The sequence below is a fragment of the Cryptosporidium parvum genome, chromosome 1 (genome assembly GCF_000165345.1).
Source record: "Cryptosporidium parvum Iowa II chromosome 1, whole genome shotgun sequence".
In the NCBI taxonomy this organism is placed as follows: Eukaryota; Apicomplexa; class Conoidasida; order Eucoccidiorida; family Cryptosporidiidae; genus Cryptosporidium; species Cryptosporidium parvum.
In genome coordinates, this window is record NC_006980.1 from 216965 (window position 1) to 235334 (window position 18370).

Consider the following 18370-nt stretch of genomic DNA (forward strand, 5'->3'; position numbering starts at 1 on the left):
ACCTTCTAAATTCCAGCATTCAATAATCTCGTCAATTTATTCTGAATTCAAATATTCACATTTTTTTTGCATGCTTTCTATAATTTAATTCCGGTTGCCTTGCAAAGTTCCAAAGTTTTGGCGGGATATTCAAAGTCAATTTTTACAAGTGAAATTAGTTCTACGAGGAGAAAATATAAATACTATTAAGGAAAAATATTACTCTGAAATAAAGGATCACTGTTGAGCACTGAGATATGAAAGTGGAGAGTTAGGGGACTAAGGCTAAGATGACAAAAAAGAGACAGGCTAGTCAATCGAATAATGAAGCCAAATTAGTAGAAAGTGATACGGATTTGGGGTCAATATACTCAATTAGCAATTTCGACAGTATTCTATTGGCTTGGGATTTTTTTAAAGATATTAAGGAGGAAGTTTTTGGGGTGGAAAGGCCAGATGTCGTTAATTCATTTGATATTTCTGGAGAAACTTGTCAAGTTAGAGATAACCCAACAAGATTTGCTACTTCCAAGGAGTATTTGGATTATTTTTTCCCACTCTTTTTGTTGGAATGCCAACAATCTATTCAGAGAGCTAAACAAATAGAGATGAGTGACTTTGACACTTTTTCACTCAAGGATATTAGAGCTAATAATTCAAATAAATTGGAAGAGTCGAACTTTCTAACCTTGGTATTTGAAAGAAGGAGGGCTGATGAATTAATATACTTTTCTCCACAAGATTTAGTACTGATCATATTTGACCCTGAGTTTAAGTCGGAGGAATTTGATGATAATTTAAAGCACGTAATAGGGGTAGTTCAAGGTTCAAATTCAAATGGGAGAGTGACTATCACAGTCTTAAATCCTAATTATTATGTTGATGATAAAACAATGAAAAGAAAGATAGCATCTTTTACTAGTCAAGATCGGTTGGTTTCGAGAATGAAATCTTTCAGTGATTCATTGGGAAATAAGGAGTTTGGACAAGATACTTCCAATGCTTTGTCACAAAGCTCCTCTCAAGCTTGGTATTTATCAAGAATAACCTCATTTTCGACCAACTATAGGGAGCTTAGCGGCTTATTTTCACTTCCGGATCTTTTATTAAAAGATGAACTTTTGTGCAGAGGCCTAACTTGTGAGCACACTATGAAAATTCCCACTTTATTGCAGGAAAAGTTGAAAGAAAAATATAATCCTTCTCAAATGAGCGCATTAAGCGAGTGTCTTAAATATAGTGGAATAAGCCTTATTCAAGGCCCACCTGGGACTGGTAAAACTACCACAATTATTGGAATCATTAGCGCCCTCTTGTCATCAACATTTGAAGTTAAGAATGCTTCAGAAGACAGTAGCGATGAAGAGAATATTGAAACTAAGAAAAGGAAATCTAATGAAGAAAATATCTCAGAAATGTATGCACCAATTCTTAGAGCTAAACCCTGGTGTTACGATCCAGACTACGTACCTTGGTATGACTCAGAAATGAAAAATCTCAGGATTTTCAGGCATAACAAAGTTGAAATTAAAAAAGTAACTTTGGACACAAGTAGTAGAAAAATGGGGCCTCGAAAATTACTTGTTTGCGCTCCTTCTAATGCTGCTATTGACGCCATTGTTAGAAAACTAGTCAGGAACCCTATAACTGGAGAAGGTGGTATATTAGACAATACCGGTGAATATTATTCCCCCACATTAGTTAGGGCGGGACCAAATTTTCACCCAGATTTGCATGACTTAAGTTTAGAGTACAAGTTACAACAAAGACTACAAAGAAATGGATTTGATGCAAAGAATTGTAAACAAGAAATACGTCAGCAAACTCAGTGGAAGATTTTACAAGAGTCACAAATTGTTTGTGCAACTCTCTCAGTATGTGGGAGCAAGGAGCTAATTTCAATACTAAGTCAGAATGGCAGAATGCAGGCCGCGGGAAGTGGTGACAGGACCGCATTGTCATTTGATACTGTTATAATTGATGAAGCTTCTCAAGGCGTTGAGTTATCTACTTTGATTCCATTGAAGCTTGGATGTAAGAGGCTGATTTTAGTTGGGGATCCAAAACAGCTTCCAGCAACAGTACTTTCGAGACGAGCAATAGAACGAAAATATGACATTTCTCTTTTCCAGAGACTTCAAATGAGTGGACAACAGGTAGTAATGTTGAGTGTTCAGTATAGAATGCACCCACAGATTTCTGCTTTCCCCTCGAAGCATTTTTACGACGGAGAATTACATGATTATAAGGATATACTCAAAACAAGAGCTCCTGTTGTAACTTGGCAAGATATCCCAATTTTTAAACCTTTCACTTTCTTTTCAGTGAATTCAGAAGAGGAGCAGGGAAAATCGATTTCAAATCTACTAGAAGCAGACTTTGTTTGCCAAATTTTGGAGCTTCTAGGGCTTATTCTTTATGAACATCAAAAGAAATTAACAGAAAATACAGACTTGGGAGAACCCAGTAAAAGATGGTATGAAAGGATTGCAGTCATTTCTCCATATAATGAACAAGTTAAAATTATAAGGAAGAAAATCAAAGAGAAGTTTGGACTAAGTCCTGAAACTATTTGTCCTATTGATGTTTCAACTGTTGATGGTTTTCAAGGTCAAGAAAAAGATTTTATAATATTTTCAGTTGTAAGATCTCAGTATATAGAAGAAGATTCTCTGAATAACGCTGATAATAGGAAGACAAATGCAGGGTTTATTGCAGACAGGAGGCGTATAAATGTTGCTTTAACAAGAGCAAAATATAACTTATGGATTGTAGGTAATAGTAGATATCTTCTTGGAAATCCAGAATGGCGTAGTCTTTGGGATTATTCTTGTAAGAACAATTCTCAATTTTCTGTTGACTTTAAGAGGATTGGTTCAACAGAAAATTATTTGAAACTTTGGTTATATGGGTTTCTACAACGTAAGGAATCTTGTAGAAATGCTCTTCGACAAGAGGTTCCTGAATTTGTTCAAAATCTTACATTGGATTGTTCAGTACTTGAGAAGAATAAGGATACTTTAAATTCAGTCACGGAAATTAAGGCAAAAGTGGATTCATCATTCTTTGTTGACCTTAAAGAAGATAGCCAAGGCTATGAATCCAAGAATAAAAGAGGTTCTAAAGTTTTCCAGACTGAATCAAAGCCTATTGAAATTGAGGAAAACGGAGTAATTCGTAAATTCAGAAATCTAGACCTTGATCTTTTCTGTGATATTAATGAGTATGAATCCAGTAAAAATAAAGATCTTGAGTCAGAAAATGCTGCTGAGTAACTCAGTTGCTTTGTAATTAGATTCTCCATTATTTACTATATACCAATCTCTTCTTTGATTTAAATAACGCAAATAATATAATTCTAATTTAGTTTTTATATTAAATTCTATTATACTAGTTTTAGTTATTGCAATTTTTCTTATCCACTTTTTTTCTCATTTCAATTTTCTCCTATACCGGTATTTCCATATATTCATATTGTAATCACATGCTTATGTGGACAAATTAATTATTAACATTTTCCGCATGCAAATACCGGTCAACCATAATTTATGGGAATGTTATGAAAAGGAAAAAAGTTTTTTTTTTATTATTAAATGTAAAGTTAGTCATCATCTGGAAGTCCAAAGTTATTATTGATTTCTTTTTCAGAAATTCCAGGCATTTTTTTTTTGATCCATTGTCTTAGACTACAGACATTATCTTCCCAAATAGATAATTCTTGGTTAGTATTTGATAAATTTTCATTCAGGATTTTAGGATTATCTTTGATTATAATGTTGATATTATCTAACCTAATAACAAGTTCTTTCTGTTCTTTCAGAATTTGATCTAATTCTTGACTTTTTTTTTCTCTGATTTGATGCTCAGGAGAATCAGTTTCTTTAGAATCTTTGATCATTTTTTCAAGTGATTTAATTTGTTCTTTGGAATCTTGGATTGAATTTCTGTTTCAATATAATAAGATAAAATTCAAGTATAAGTGAGTTATATATGTTTAATAACGTAAGTATACAATGATAAAAATATTAATAAGAATTTGAGATATTCTAATTTTTGTGATTAAACTTACTTTAAATATTCCAACCTGTTTTCTTTGCTAAATTTAGCAGCACTAGGAAGAGCCCAAAAAATATTAAGAGATCCAATTTTGTCACTTACAACCAAAGAATCGTCTACAAGACTTTGCAAAACGTCTTTGACAGTTTGTTCAATTATTCCACATTTCTTTCCTAATTTTTCTATTTCTTTTAAATTAAAACATTCTTTCTATAATGAAATTATTAAAGGAAATAAATATTTGTAATTCAAAAATTATATTCACTTTTTATTGCTTTTCTCAATAATTTTCAAACTGATAAAACTTACTTTTTCGTATAGAGAGTTCAATAATCTAATGAATTGTTCGGAAAATAGAAATTTTAGTTACATAATTTTTACAAATTCTTTCATTTAAACAATCATAAGCTTACCTTGAACGTTTCTCTTCCATAGAAACTCCTCTTTTAGACATTTTTTTTTATTATAAATATCAATTCCAGTAATCTCCTTATAAACTCAATAAATAAATTTTTATTTTTTTTTGAATATATTATAATTTATTCAACACAAATTCGGAAAAAAATGACGTAATATATTTGCATGCATGCAATTATACCGGTATGGTATTTTCATCATACATGCAGAGTTTAAGGTGGAGGCAAAGGGAAAAAAGAAAATAGTTGTAAAATATCAAATAAAATTAATATATACTTTTAAAGAAGAATTCTAAAGTTTTATTTATTAGTTACTTTTATTAGCTTGCCTTTTTTCAAATTCTTGTAATTCGTGGTGCAGTTGTTTAATAAACTCATCATCCACATCCTCGTCATCCCAACCTAAAATAAAAAAAAAATAAATATATATAAATAAAATTTGTTCATGTTTATCATTAAAATGATAATTCAAATAAGGAGTAATCTTACCTGTTGCATCCCAGTTTTCATCCCATTCTCCAACATCAGGATCAATCTGGGTCTCAATATTGTCTAATTTGGGGTTAGTATAATTCTATAAGAACTTAATGGAGGACTATGAAAGATGATATGAATAATTCTTCCCTTATTATTTGATCATATATCTTTTTCCGTCCACAAATTAAAGAAAATTACTTACCTAAATCATCGAACTCCTCAAGTTCATCATCTATTTCATCAATAAATGAGTTAATGTTATCATTTCCAGTTTCCTCATTGGATGCCATCTTGACAAGTTTACTATCTTTCAATCAAATATGTTTATATTTATATATATATATTCCTGTAAAGATATCTTCTATTAATATAATAATATTATTATTTTATTATTGTAGCAAAAATTTATTCCAGAGGGGAACTCAACGCAAAAATTTTATCCTCAAATATATTAGGGATAAAATTCAAGCATTATTTTAATATGTACAAGTGTGGTGTAATGTTAAAAACTATTTTTGCCGTCTAAAAAATAAAGAGATTAAAGATGGACAATACAAGATTTGAGAGAAATTCAGAGGTAAACATTTTAAAAACTAACAAAATTTGCATAAAATAAACAAAAGAGTGAATAGTTCTGCATGCCATATTAAACAATTATTTTATAACTATTGATCAAATTTCTTTTGCCCTCCATTTCCCCCCACAAAGCCTAGAAGCAAAACCACGAGCACCCGCCAAAAAGTAGGCGCCAAAAACGAGACAAATATATGTTTGACATTTAAAAGTAGAGGCAATGTAAAGAAGGTATTAAGTTTTAAATTAATGAATAGATGAAAGCAAGCATATGTTTGTTTAACTACGTGTCTCTTTGAATAATTAATAAAGAATAATACATTTTATAGTTGAAAGTCAAGTAATTATTAGATAATTCCCAAAGAATAGGTTTATACGGGAAAACGGCAAAAAAAAAAAAGAATTCCAAATCGGGTTTTAATAAACACCATTAATAATAATTGGAATATTACATTCAAAGTGAGACTTTGAAGAGCAAGAAGCTTGATATTACTATATTTAGTGGTTTGAAAGGATGACATTGTATGAAACAGCAGCTCCAAGAGTAATTAAAACAGCTAAGGATGTTCCAGCTGGAATCTTGATTGAAAAATTCGCTCAACAATTAAAGAAGGGTGGCAAGATGACAATGCCAGAATGGGTTGACCACGTTAAGACTGCTTCATCAAAGGAGTTACCACCACAAAACTCAGATTGGCTCTACATTCGTGCTGCTTCAATTTTGAGACACTTATATGTCAGACCAAATGTTGGTGTTGGTGCTCTTTCTAAGTTCTATGGTAGAAAGCAGCGCAATGGGACAGCTAGAAACCACTCAGCTGTTGCTTCACGTGGAATTATTCGTTACTGCTTAATTCAGCTCCAATCTCTTGGTTTAGTAGAATTCAATCCAAATACAGGTACCCGTAGACTTTCTCCACAGGGTCAACGCGAGCTTGACTCCATTGCTAGACAATGCAAAGCATAAGCCTGAGGATCTTTTCCTTCTTGCACTTTAAAGAAGGTATGATCTTAAATATGAAATCTACTTTAAATCTTATTAAGATAAACTTGTTGAGGTGAAATACCGTTATTTATCTTTCTAGTTTTATCGTATTTTATTATTAGCCATTAATTTTTAGTAAATCACGCAGTTTTTTTGTCTAATTACTCTATTAATCACGGTTGTAATTGCTGACTTTTGGGATGCAGAATATTTGAATGGAAGGAGGGGGATCTGAGTAGGGAAGGGTAAGGGGGAAAGGCTGGAGATGAGGGGAGGAGGCGGAGGTGAGATAAGAGGAAAAAAGGTAGGATATCAGGGGGAGAGGAGAAGATAAAATCGAGATTAATGTATATACATATAATCTTAAAACAAACTTTCTGTGGTTCTAAGGTTAGTGGAATACCTAGTAAGAATCAAACAAAATCAAGAATTGTATGGTTCTTTAATATAGCTACTAAGAAATTCTCATTTACCCAATCTGCTTCTTACAGTAATAATCTCGTCAAATCAATTATAATACAGTTCCAGACCCATTCCATCCTTGATTTCGTAGTCTTCCAAAGTAATATGATCTTTGTAAACATTGTACCATTTCTGAATTCTTATTTTGTCCCATCTTGTACCTAATAAAATTTCAATAAGAATTAATATTTCATGTTAATATGTATAAAAATGATTCTAATATTGTAAGTTCCCAAATAAAAATTACCACATGAAAAAAATATAGGCAGAATCATTTTGCAATAACCAGTCAAACTCACCTGTAACTTCAGCAACAAGCTTTTTCAAATCTCCAATTGTATCATCTGGGTTACACTTGACCCGAATCTTCTTCCCCAGCCGATCATTTAAAACAACCTCGATCATTAAAGAAAATCAGCTGAAAGTGGAAGAAGAATAGCTTTTTTTTCCCCTCCACTCAAAAAATAATTTTATCATTATTACGTGTCTCCTGCAAATCGCCTATACCGGCATTCATGCAGAAATCTTTGCACATGCAAAAAAAAAAAGTTGCACATGTGGACAACAAAACACAAAAATATAATTATTGGGGCTCGCCCATCATAATCTACGATAAACTAGTAATCTTAAAGAAATTTTCATTTTTATTTCTTAAAAAGATTACAATTCCAGTTTGGCAGAAGGAGCAGTACCAGAGTAATGAGAACAGGCAGTGACCTCAATACGCTTTGAAGTTCTTCCAGAGTAAGAACCAAGCTGCTCAATCTTAGTGAGTGTGAGCTTACTCTCATCATCAACCAATTTTCCAAAAACTACGTGTCTTCCATCAAGATGAGGAGTGGGGGTGAAAGTGATGAAGAATTGGGATCCATTGGTATTAGGACCTCTATTAGCCATTGAGACTACATGAGATTCATGAACAAACTTAAAGTTTTCATCCTCAAAAGAATCACCATATATGCTTTTTCCACCAGTTCCATTACCATTAGTGAAATCACCACCTTGAGCCATGAAACCTGGAATAACTCTATGGAAAATACTTCCAATATAACTCATTTCTTTACCATCTTTATCCTTCATTCCACCAACACAAAGGGAGTAGAAGTTATTGGCAGTCTTTGGCACTTCTACACCAAAAAGACCAATTCTCAACTTGCTCTCTTCCTTATCAATGGAGACCGTGAGCTCAACAACTACTGAAGGGGTTACTGTACTTGGACGAACACCTTTCTCTGCAAAAACCGAGACAATTAGCCCAAGTAATAGTGAAATAAAAGCAAAGATAAATCTCATTTTTTTAAAAGAATACTATAAGCAGAATTGGACGATATTTATATTTATTTTCAAATTGTCTTTGAGTTAACCACAAAAATTGGATTAGAACTTAAAATAAATAATTCCAGTAAAAAAAATCACAGTATACTAAGATTTAACTATGATCTAAAATCCAACAAAGTTTTCGAGTAAATAATTCAATAAAGCAATTTGAAAATAAAGGCACCCCACAGAATTTTGAATAATTTACTATATATAATTTACAATACAAAATATATGGTAACTTAAGTTAGCGCAAAAAGTTTTAAGATCGAATTGATTTGATAAAGCAATATATGGTATTAATAATATTGTAAATATACTCAGCAACACCCCCATAAATAAAACAAGTAAAGCCGTTGCCTTTTTTAATGAGGGGAGTAGCTTCTAATATATATACATATATATAAATATATGTATTCAGTTCCCCTCTCCACCATTCATATTCATAATTAACAAGAAGAAGCCCTTTACTGTTTTCTATATATTTCTACTTCCCCTCTTATCCTATTCATTTCTCACCCCCACTAAAATATATTAAATTCAACAGTTAATATATTTTGGTATCCTATACGTGTCGCATTTGGGCGGGTTGTCTCGAAGTGCTGGAAAAATGGAGACAATTAAAGAGGTAATGGAGGAAAGTAAAGAAAATATAGAGTAAGGTCTTTTTTTTCCATTTTGCGTATTTAAGCGCAACGACAAGTTCTTTTAGCAGTGAAAAAACATAAAAAAGCGAGAGGTTTTTTTTTGAATAAAAACCCTGTTGGATATTACAAGTTCAAGGTAATTTGTAATATTTTCTTCTTTTTAAAATCGATCAACTAAAATGACAAATAGTGAGCAAAATCCTCCTTCAGAGGAGAACGTACAAGTAGCTTCAACTGGTGAAATTGAGAGTAATTATGATGAAATTGTGGAGTGTTTTGAAGCTTTAAATTTAGAGGGTGATTTATTGAGAGGTATTTTTGCTTATGGTTTTGAAAAACCATCAGCAATTCAACAGAGAGGTATTAAACCGATTTTGGATGGATATGACACAATTGGGCAAGCTCAATCTGGTACTGGTAAGACAGCAACATTCGTTATTGCAGCTCTTCAGAAAATTGATTATTCACTAAATGCTTGTCAAGTACTTTTACTTGCTCCAACTCGCGAATTAGCTCAACAGATTCAAAAGGTAGCTTTGGCATTGGGAGATTATTGTGAACTTAGATGCCATGCTTGCGTTGGTGGTACTTCAGTTAGAGATGATATGAATAAACTGAAGAGTGGCGTTCATATGGTTGTTGGTACTCCCGGTAGAGTTTTCGATATGCTTGACAAGGGTTATTTGAGAGTTGATAACCTCAAGCTTTTCATATTAGATGAAGCAGATGAGATGTTAAGCAGAGGTTTCAAGGTTCAAATTCACGATATCTTTAAGAAGCTCCCTCAAGATGTTCAGGTAGCTCTGTTCTCCGCCACAATGCCAAATGAGATTTTACACCTCACAACTCAGTTTATGAGAGATCCAAAGCGTATTTTAGTAAAACAAGAGGAGCTCACTTTGGAAGGTATTCGTCAGTTTTATGTTGGCGTTGAAAAGGATGAGTGGAAAATGGATACTTTGATCGACTTATACGAGACTCTTACAATTGTCCAAGCAATTATTTACTGTAACACAAGAAGACGAGTTGACCAACTCACAAAGCAAATGAGGGAGAGAGACTTTACATGTTCATCTATGCACGGAGATATGGACCAAAAGGACCGTGAAGTCATTATGAGACAATTTAGATCAGGCTCATCTCGTGTTCTAATTACAACAGATTTACTAGCAAGAGGTATCGATGTTCAGCAAGTTTCTCTTGTAATTAATTATGATTTGCCTGTCTCACCAGAAACTTATATTCATAGAATTGGCAGATCCGGTCGTTTCGGTAAGAAAGGTGTTTCAATAAACTTTGTTACTGACGACGACATTGTCTGTTTGAGAGATATTGAGAGACATTATAATACTCAGATCGAGGAGATGCCAATGGGTATCACTGATATTCTCCAATAAGCCATTATTTACTTAAGTAGTAGTAAACTTTACTTGCTTGATTTCTTTATTTCGCTTTAATCTTTCCTCCATATTCTTGATTTCTATATATTCATATAAACTTAAAGTTTAGACCGTCCCAAAACCTAAGCTTTAGGGAATCTTCAATCCGAAACAAGTGACCGTTTAGAATTCTAAAACCTTGTGAGCTTGCATTTATCCACCACTGCCGCTACCACCACCACCACTTCATCTCTTGACTTCTATGCCTTTTCTAAACTCAAGCCGCCATAATTTCCCGCCCCACTAAAAGTACCATACACGTCATTTCTTTATTAATTGCATGTGGTTACATGCATCCACATAAAAAAGAAAAGCTTGTAATAATTAAGAGCACAGAAGAACAGTAGGTTAATTAATAAAGGTAACAGATCTTCTTTATCCTATTCTAAAAGCAAAATGTAATTCAAATAATGAGCGAACAAGTATATATTCAATGCATACAAAGAAAAAATCATAATCTACAAGTAGTATTAAATAATTAGAATTAATATAAGTAGATAAATAATAAAAAAGTACAATTTAACTATATAAATATAAAGTTTGAATCCACTCTTGTTTGTACTTTGTCTTTCTAGAGAGAAACTGAGAGGGGATTCAGGTGTTTGCTTTTAACAGTTTGTCGGAAACTAATCAAGTTTTCATCTTCTCTCTGGATTTACCTTTTAAATAACCTTTTTCTTCTTAATTAAATCTTTCACAATTCTGTACGTGTTTTCAGCTGATGGTCTGAATTCAGGGTCCTGATAAGTCATTGATCTAAGTAAAGGAATCCAAGCATCGTGATTCTTCATAATAGAAACAGGAACGACCCCTTTGCTTCTAAAACTATCTAGAACATGAATTCTTTCCATGGCTGTAGTGAATCTTGGGCAAAGGAGCTCGAGTAGGATAAGGGCTGCCGAATATATATCTGCCTTTTCATTACATAAAGCTCCTCCTTCTGGAGCAGTATATCCAGGAGTACCAATTACTTGACCGCGTACACTCATTTGGGAGTCCAATCTCGAAAGAGGATTGTTCATCTGAGCTTCCATTTGGCTTTGTCTTCTTCTTTCGTCCATAAATCTATTCAAATCATTGTTAACTGCAGCTCCATTTTTTTCAAGTTTGTAGGAAGGAGTAAAAGAGGAGGGTGGTTGAGACATTAATTGAGTATCACCACTAATCACATTACTATTACCATTATTAGTCTTAGAGTCACCGTCAAACATTAATCTAGCAAGCCCAAAATCACCAATTTTGATCTGGAGGGAGTCTGGGTTCACAAAAATGTTTTCTGGTTTTAAATCACGATGAACTATTCCCTTCTCATGAATATCTCTGATACCCTTAATAATTTGTTTGAACATATTAAGCTCAACATCAGTTCCACCATATTCGGTACTTCTGCTTGCGTCTCCAAGCCAGGATCGTAAAGTTACTCCAATGCAGAGCTCCATTTGTATCATCATAATTACCTCATAAATTGGATCGTTATCTTTACGATTTGCTGGAGAAAGATATACAAGAGATCTATGGTGGTGATTATGATTGTTATTATTGAGGCTTTTGCTATTGTCAGTAACGGAAGATATTGAACTGACTTGTGGGAAGTTTCCAGACGATAATACAAAGAGCTCGTGATTGTTTTGAGTATTAGTAGAAATAGTCTTAGTTCGGTACAATAATCCATTATCATTTGGTTGATTGTGAACGTCGTCAATATATATATTTGGTATTTCTTCGATATGTTCTGGAGAAGACTCCTCAAGTTCAGACTTCTCAAGAACATGAGATTCATTCTCAAAAGCTATAAAGTTTAGATCATGAGAGTCGTTCTCAAACCCATCTTGTAAAGAAGAGTTTGAAGCTAAACTCAGATTTCCAAATCTCTCACTATATCCAATACTTAATTTATCATCAGAATGTAAACCAAAACCCTCACTTCCATCAGCGTACCTATTTCCATTTATATGTGAGTCACCATTAAAAGCGGATTCTTCAATACCTTGGTAATTATCTTCGCCATCTAGGTCAAAAGGAGCCCTGCTAAAGCAGGAGTCAGAGTTACTAGACTGGGAACGTTCGTCTTCGTTATAAAAGCCAAATTCATCATTACGGCGTCCTTTTCGGTTCTTTTGTGTAAACTCTAATGAGAAACGTCCTATACTGTCATTAGAAGAGGTTTCCATTAGAAGATCCTCATCTTCTTGTGATAATTCATCAATAATGAAACGTGCTTTGATTTTGTTTGGACCCCGATCCAAAGTCTCCGAGTTATCTGCAAGTTCTTTTTTCGAGTTTTTCTTTCGTCCTTTTAGACCACTAGAGTCAGATTTACGATTCTTATGCTTCTTTGTTGGTTTCCTAGTCTCAAGAACCTTCGGCTGAATAGAAGAGTGGGATGCAGATTTGGAACAGCCGAGACTATCAATCCCATCTACATAATTCTGTAGGGCCTCTGGTTCTTCGCACCACCAAGTATAATATCTGACCACATGCTTACTCAAAGTAGTACGGTTTGCAGTAATTTCCCTAAAATAACGAATTCTAGTAATGTCATCGTTTGCTCCAATCCCTAATCTTAGGAACTTGATTGCATAATAAGTTCCTCTTTCCAGTTTGTGCTCGACTTGATAAACCTGACCGAACCCGCCACTTCCTATAAGCTTCACAATCTCGAAGTTCTTAGAAAATCGGCCATTATCAATACATCTTGCAAGCTCACAACGAGGAGGAATATTGTAGAGAGAGGATGACTTAGGTCCACTGGCAGCAGATTTTGGAGTGAATGCATTTTGGCTTTCCTGGAGATTTGTTGGGGTATTTGCATTGCTTGCATTAAGATTAGCTTGACCGCGCGTTGTGGAGGCTCCAAGATGGGCGGTAATACTTGAGTTGGGCAAGTCAATTGTGAGCTTGGAGTCATCTTCAAAGCTTGTTCTTGCTCCTAAGTTATCAAAGTGATTGTTGTAATTGGGGCTTTTAGATATAGAATCATTTTTATTATTGAGTGCTTTGAAGAAGGCATTCTTTGAGATTCCAATGAAGTTCGTACGCATATCGACCATGGAATAGCTTTTAGAGAGGCGCATGTACTTGTCACCTGAGCTACGGGAAGGAGGGAAGTCGGTTTCTGTTTCTTCAGAATTAAAAGTAGTGACATATGAGGAGCCGAGGAATGAATTCCGGAGGTTTCCGCTCTGTTGTTGATTGTTTACACTTGCAGTATGTTTTCGTTTAGAGAGTAGTACGAAGAGCAGGATTACGTTGACTATGAAAAGTATTATTCCAGTGGTCATTGCGAGGTGATTTCTGTGATACAGAATAGAAAGGGAAGATAGGATAGAATTGGAGCCATTCTCTGACTCTAACTCGGGTGGTTTAGGAGATTCTGAGTTGGTTCCTAAGCCTACAGCTTCCGTCTGGTTGTGTAAGTTTTGCAGAGTTACCTCTTCTTCAGAAGTTTCAGTCTTATTGCCTGGGAGAGGAAGCATAGGTCTGGGAACAGGCCTGTTTGAGTTAATAACCATAGGAGTAAGGCCTTTGAGCTTGCTACCAATAAGATGACTGATCTCAGAATTTACAGGCTTAGATTTGCTATGAGCAAAGTCATCTAGCAAAATGTTGTTGTTAGTTCCAATTAGAGGACCAACAGCAGAGTTGGAGTAGTTACGAAGACGGCTGACATGCACCTGCTCAATATAGTAGAAGTTAGAAGGGAAATATGGGAGAGATAACCCCTCTTTAAGAATAAAGACTTTGGAAATAATACTGTTAAATCCCAATGAAATATTTTTCAAGTATAGAGAATTTCGTGAAGAACCAAAGAAGATAGGTATTTCTCGATCTGCTTGACCAGACTCCAATAGATGAACATTCTGGAGGCTTTGAGAATATTTGTTATAGTTAATTCCATTAACATCTGAGTATCTGATATCCCATTCTAACTTGTTTGTGGGGATGTTTAGGGCAAGAATCTTCCAAGTAGTAACTCCAATTGCAATGCTAACTTGAATTTTTGGATTAAGGGATGCCTCTTGATCATAAGCTTCGCATTGTTGGGACGAGGCAGAGTTTGAAAGAATTCTTCCAGTAAATAGATCAATAGCTAGGACATCAGATGTTCTGGAACCAGTAAGATATAATCCAGGAAAGAGGGAGGAGTGGAACGGACACCTTTCGACTAGATCTCCGATACTGATACCCTCTATTGGTATAACTCCTCCTGGTAAAACTGATTTTTCAGAAAAGATATTTTCATAGGTGTTTTGGGTATTATGGAAACCTTGAGTGCTTTCAGAAGATGTTCCAAAAAAAATCTTTCCTTGAAAAGAACAGTATAAACGAGTTGATTTAATGCTTGATTCATCGTTCCCATGGTCATAAAAGACCCTACTAGGATAAAATGTACCTTCCTCAAGGATCTTCCTTTTCCACAAGATCTTTCCATTCTCTCCAATTGACCATAAAGTACCATCCACTGTCAATACAAAGTAGATTTCTGGTAGGCTAATTCTACTAGACTCACTATTTCTGCTTGGCAAATCCAGATCACCAGCCTTGACAAGCAAGGAAAAAAATAGCTGAAAAATTAGCACTACTAATCCCCATTTAACTAGCATTCCCTTCGTTCCTGCATCTCTATATGAGACCTGCCAAATTCTCTTTCTACCTTTCATAAAAAAAGTTGTCCCAAGAACGATTTGTCAAATCAGTTCAGAGACTACATTAACTCTCTCATTCAACCGAACCTTATTTGAGCCTCTTTATCCATATACTATTATTTTTAAAGGCCCTCTGTACCTTTAGCTATTTAGCTTCTTATTATCTTCCTACCTGACGAAAAAAATTCCGGCTGTAACTCTCTCAGAGAAAGTTCGCGCAATTATCTTCAATCTTCTATTGTACTTTCAACTTATTTCGGAAATTTGTCTTTTCAATTCTTTATTTTCTTCTACTTTTCCGAAGTAACCTAGCTATTTCCTTGTAAATTAAACCTTTTCCACCATAATTTGCCCGCCTAAATGATCAATTTTTAAAAAATTTAATATTAAGCCACAGCTTTAAAACTTGAATGACTAGAGCCTGTTTTGACCTAAAGTATAAAGTTTTTGCAAATTCTGTTAATTTGTGCTTTTTAATGGAATTTTACCTTTATTCGGTTCTAAGTTTTACTTTCAAAACACCATTTAGTATTATTGTCTTTATTCATGCAATAAACTTTATTGAGTGGTTTAAATTGGGGGAGCTATCAGTATTTGAAAGCTTATTTTATTTACCGGCATTTGCATGTTATCCACTCTGCATGGCTTGCATACTATTTCTGGCATTTGCATGCAAGCCGGTATTCAGACTATTACTCCCCAAATTGTTAATTATTACTTTTTTTTAGGCAATGCGAAAGCAAACTTTAGATTGGTTGATAAACTTGCTACTGTCTTATCATTATTATTATTACTATTATTATTGCTTCTATTAGTGAACTAGTTTGGCTAAATGCGATAATAGAAATTCTATTATAATCAGGTTAGCTATTAAAAAAATAGTATCCCAAAAAATTCCAGGTAAAATTCAAACCTTTCTGGTTGAAATTCTAACACCTATTTATTTCTAAAGGGTTCGTTAACTTGACAAAATTTTTCAAATATCGACTTTTTAATTAAACTGACGTAAAAATAAAACACACCCAAAAGTACCTTACTAAGGGTTACAAAATATCAAATTAGTACAAAATTTCTTAAAATGGCTTTCGTTTCGATATAGTTCATTATTTTCTTGTTCAAATATTAAAAAAATTTTCGCCACAAATTAATATTTTACTTTAAGAATAACTTATAATTCAACCCTACCCACTCACGTGAGCTGTCTTAGCTCAGCACGGTAGAGCGCCAGCCTTTTAAGCTGGTGGTCATGGGTTCGATCCCCATAGACAGCGTTTTTGTCCAACAGATCGGTGTTTCCCGCCTTGTCTTTTGAAATCATTTTGTTAAATAGCAAATTAATATTAATAAGTTAGAGGTAATACAAATTAATAGTCTCTGTTGACAAACTGGAAAGCCAATTTTATTCAATTTTTTTTTTTTAAATATATTAATTTTCCCCTCTATAAATTTTTAGCTATTTAAGCTAAGAAAAAAATTTTGTATAAAAAGTTAAGTACATTAGTGTGAATAGTTTTAGGTTTTGGATTTTTTTTAGAACCTTCATAAAGTCTCTTATAAGGAAAATATCAGCAGGTTCTTGACAAAAAGAGAAAATAAGGACAGAAGTAGATAATTTTTTATTTGGGCAAAAAAGTGATTATTGAAATTAGTATTGATGTTATTACATGTACTTTAACTTGCCCCCCTCATAAATAAAGTAGTTTGCAAAATAATTACACACTAAAATTAATAGTAAATTTGTGCGAGTGCAAATTATGGATTAAGTTCATACTTGCTATAGAAAATAATTTTTTTAAGTAAATAATTCAGTATTTGCTATAATATATTCCCATTTCATGGGAATTATTAAATATAAATTATTCATATATTTTTAAGTTTGTGAAAAATATTTACGTATATAATTATTTTTACCCTCGCAAGTTTCTCCACCTGCATGGCTTGTCGGGTTTGATATTTAGGCGGTACAATCCTCTCTGAATAAACGGAAGAAAAATATTCCCCTTTTTGGACTTTTCACATTTTCTGGAATTAGAGAGGAAAATAAAAATAAAAATAAAAATAAAAAAACAAAAATTAATTCAAAGACGATTGGAAATAGATTTATTAAATATCAACTTATTTGAAGCATTTTTTTCAAGTATTTTAGAAACAGTTGGTATTAATTCAAGTATTTGCCAGACATTATATAACTTCAAAACTTGAATATAAAATAATATTCTCTTTTTATTTGATATAAAATAAAAAAGACTTAAATTAATAGCAAATATAGATTTTTTTTTTTGAATACAGAAATTAATAATATTCATAATGGATTCAAATACGCCTCCAGTCTCATCTAGTCCAGCCCATTCTCCTTCATTATGTTTAAATAACTGTGGCTTTTATGGAAATCCAACAACAAATAACCTCTGTAGCAAATGTTATAAAGATAGTATTTCAGGAAACAGTGTCAGTAATCAGAGCTCAGTAAGTCATCCTCAGAGTAGTGATTCAGTAGGCCCCTCAAAAGATTCTGAATGCGGTTTCTTAGAAACTTCAAAAGAATTTAAACAAGAATCAAGTAGCCCTACACTAATTGAACAAGAAATCACTTCTATAGAAACAACAAAAGAGAAAGACTCCCAAGATTTGACTACGGAACCTGCATCTTCTTCGGCTTCATTATCCTCACCCACTGAAAAACCTTCAATCCCAGGAAGATGTTACCATTGTAATAAAAAGGTTGGGATTTATGGATTTAACTGCCGATGTGGCTTCAACTTCTGTAGTACTCACAGATATGCAGATGCTCATGATTGCACATTTGATTATAAGACATTTGAAAGGGAGCAGCTTAGAAAGACTAACCAAGCAGTTATTGCTGACAAAATCCAAAGAATTTGACTCTACTGTTTTCACTGGGGTATTATTTATAATCAAAATTATAATATAGAGAATACCCGGAAGATTGACTTCTCTCAATTAGGAATTTGGAGAATTCATATAAGAAAAGCAATGCCTTTTTATTCAAATGTTTTTCCCCTCATATTTATTACTAGTTTTTCAACCTAATTTCCATTTAAATTAATTGTTATCTACTTTCTACTTGTTTTGACTATTTTTCTATTCTCGACAAATCTTTTGTATTTTCTAGTTTAACAGACTACTTGCTTAACCTAAGAAGCTGTATTTATAGGTTTAATCAATAGCACCTCATATCTAGAGTTTTTGAGGATTGAAGCAAAGCTTTAATACAAAATATTCATATTAAAACAATCTCATTTCTTCCTATTATTTCCACTTAGTGCATGCAATAAATACAAAAATCATTTTAGGCGCCACCCGACGCCACGTGTGCATGCAATTATCTTGGTAAACTAGATGAGCTGGGTCA

At 33.4% G+C, this 18370-nt stretch overlaps 9 protein-coding genes and 1 non-coding gene across 10 annotated transcripts; 6 read left to right on the forward strand and 4 right to left on the reverse strand.

Moving 5' to 3' along the window:
• Positions 1-269: 269 nt before the first annotated feature.
• On the forward strand, positions 270-3254 carry cgd1_830 (sen1p/ NAM7 like superfamily I RNA helicase; the record flags this gene model as incomplete). Its single annotated transcript, XM_627932.1, has 1 exon — positions 270-3254. One exon carries the CDS (start codon positions 270-272, stop codon positions 3252-3254), a length of 2985 nt encoding a protein of 994 aa, XP_627932.1.
• Positions 3255-4044: 790 nt separating this feature from the next.
• cgd1_840 (conserved hypothetical protein) lies at positions 4045-4245 on the reverse strand (the record flags this gene model as incomplete). The annotated part of the gene is made up of 1 exon (XM_627933.1): positions 4045-4245. A coding segment is annotated over one exon (201 nt), but the record flags the coding sequence as incomplete, so codon positions are not given.
• A 1758-nt stretch (positions 4246-6003) lies between these two features.
• On the forward strand, positions 6004-6468 carry cgd1_850 (40S ribosomal protein S19; the record flags this gene model as incomplete). The annotated part of the gene is made up of 1 exon (XM_627934.1): positions 6004-6468. A coding segment is annotated over one exon (465 nt), but the record flags the coding sequence as incomplete, so codon positions are not given.
• A 525-nt stretch (positions 6469-6993) lies between these two features.
• cgd1_860 (ubiquitin-like protein, putative) lies at positions 6994-7353 on the reverse strand (the record flags this gene model as incomplete). Its single annotated transcript, XM_001388110.1, has 2 exons — positions 6994-7109; positions 7248-7353. Coding segments are annotated over 2 exons (222 nt in total), but the record flags the coding sequence as incomplete, so codon positions are not given.
• Positions 7354-7608: 255 nt separating this feature from the next.
• cgd1_870 (cyclophilin like peptidyl-prolyl cis-trans isomerase, signal peptide) lies at positions 7609-8241 on the reverse strand (the record flags this gene model as incomplete). The annotated part of the gene is made up of 1 exon (XM_627935.1): positions 7609-8241. One exon carries the CDS (start codon positions 8239-8241, stop codon positions 7609-7611), a length of 633 nt encoding a protein of 210 aa, XP_627935.1.
• An 850-nt stretch (positions 8242-9091) lies between these two features.
• On the forward strand, positions 9092-10309 carry cgd1_880 (eukaryotic initiation factor 4A (eIF4A) (eIF-4A); the record flags this gene model as incomplete). The annotated part of the gene is made up of 1 exon (XM_001388111.1): positions 9092-10309. One exon carries the CDS (start codon positions 9092-9094, stop codon positions 10307-10309), a length of 1218 nt encoding a protein of 405 aa, XP_001388148.1.
• A 704-nt stretch (positions 10310-11013) lies between these two features.
• cgd1_890 (protein kinase domain) lies at positions 11014-15012 on the reverse strand (the record flags this gene model as incomplete). The annotated part of the gene is made up of 1 exon (XM_001388112.1): positions 11014-15012. One exon carries the CDS (start codon positions 15010-15012, stop codon positions 11014-11016), a length of 3999 nt encoding a protein of 1332 aa, XP_001388149.1.
• Positions 15013-15407: 395 nt separating this feature from the next.
• cgd1_900 (hypothetical protein) lies at positions 15408-15725 on the forward strand (the record flags this gene model as incomplete). The annotated part of the gene is made up of 1 exon (XM_627936.1): positions 15408-15725. The coding sequence occupies one exon, from the start codon at positions 15408-15410 to the stop codon at positions 15723-15725; it is 318 nt and encodes a 105-aa protein (XP_627936.1).
• Positions 15726-16194: 469 nt separating this feature from the next.
• cgd1_905 lies at positions 16195-16268 on the forward strand (the record flags this gene model as incomplete). Its single annotated transcript has 1 exon — positions 16195-16268. It is a non-coding gene; the product is annotated as a tRNA-Lys (tRNA).
• Positions 16269-17280: 1012 nt separating this feature from the next.
• Positions 17281-17880, forward strand: cgd1_910 (ZnF A20 and Znf AN1 domains, involved in signaling; the record flags this gene model as incomplete). The annotated part of the gene is made up of 1 exon (XM_627937.1): positions 17281-17880. A coding segment is annotated over one exon (600 nt), but the record flags the coding sequence as incomplete, so codon positions are not given.
• Positions 17881-18370: the final 490 nt, after the last annotated feature.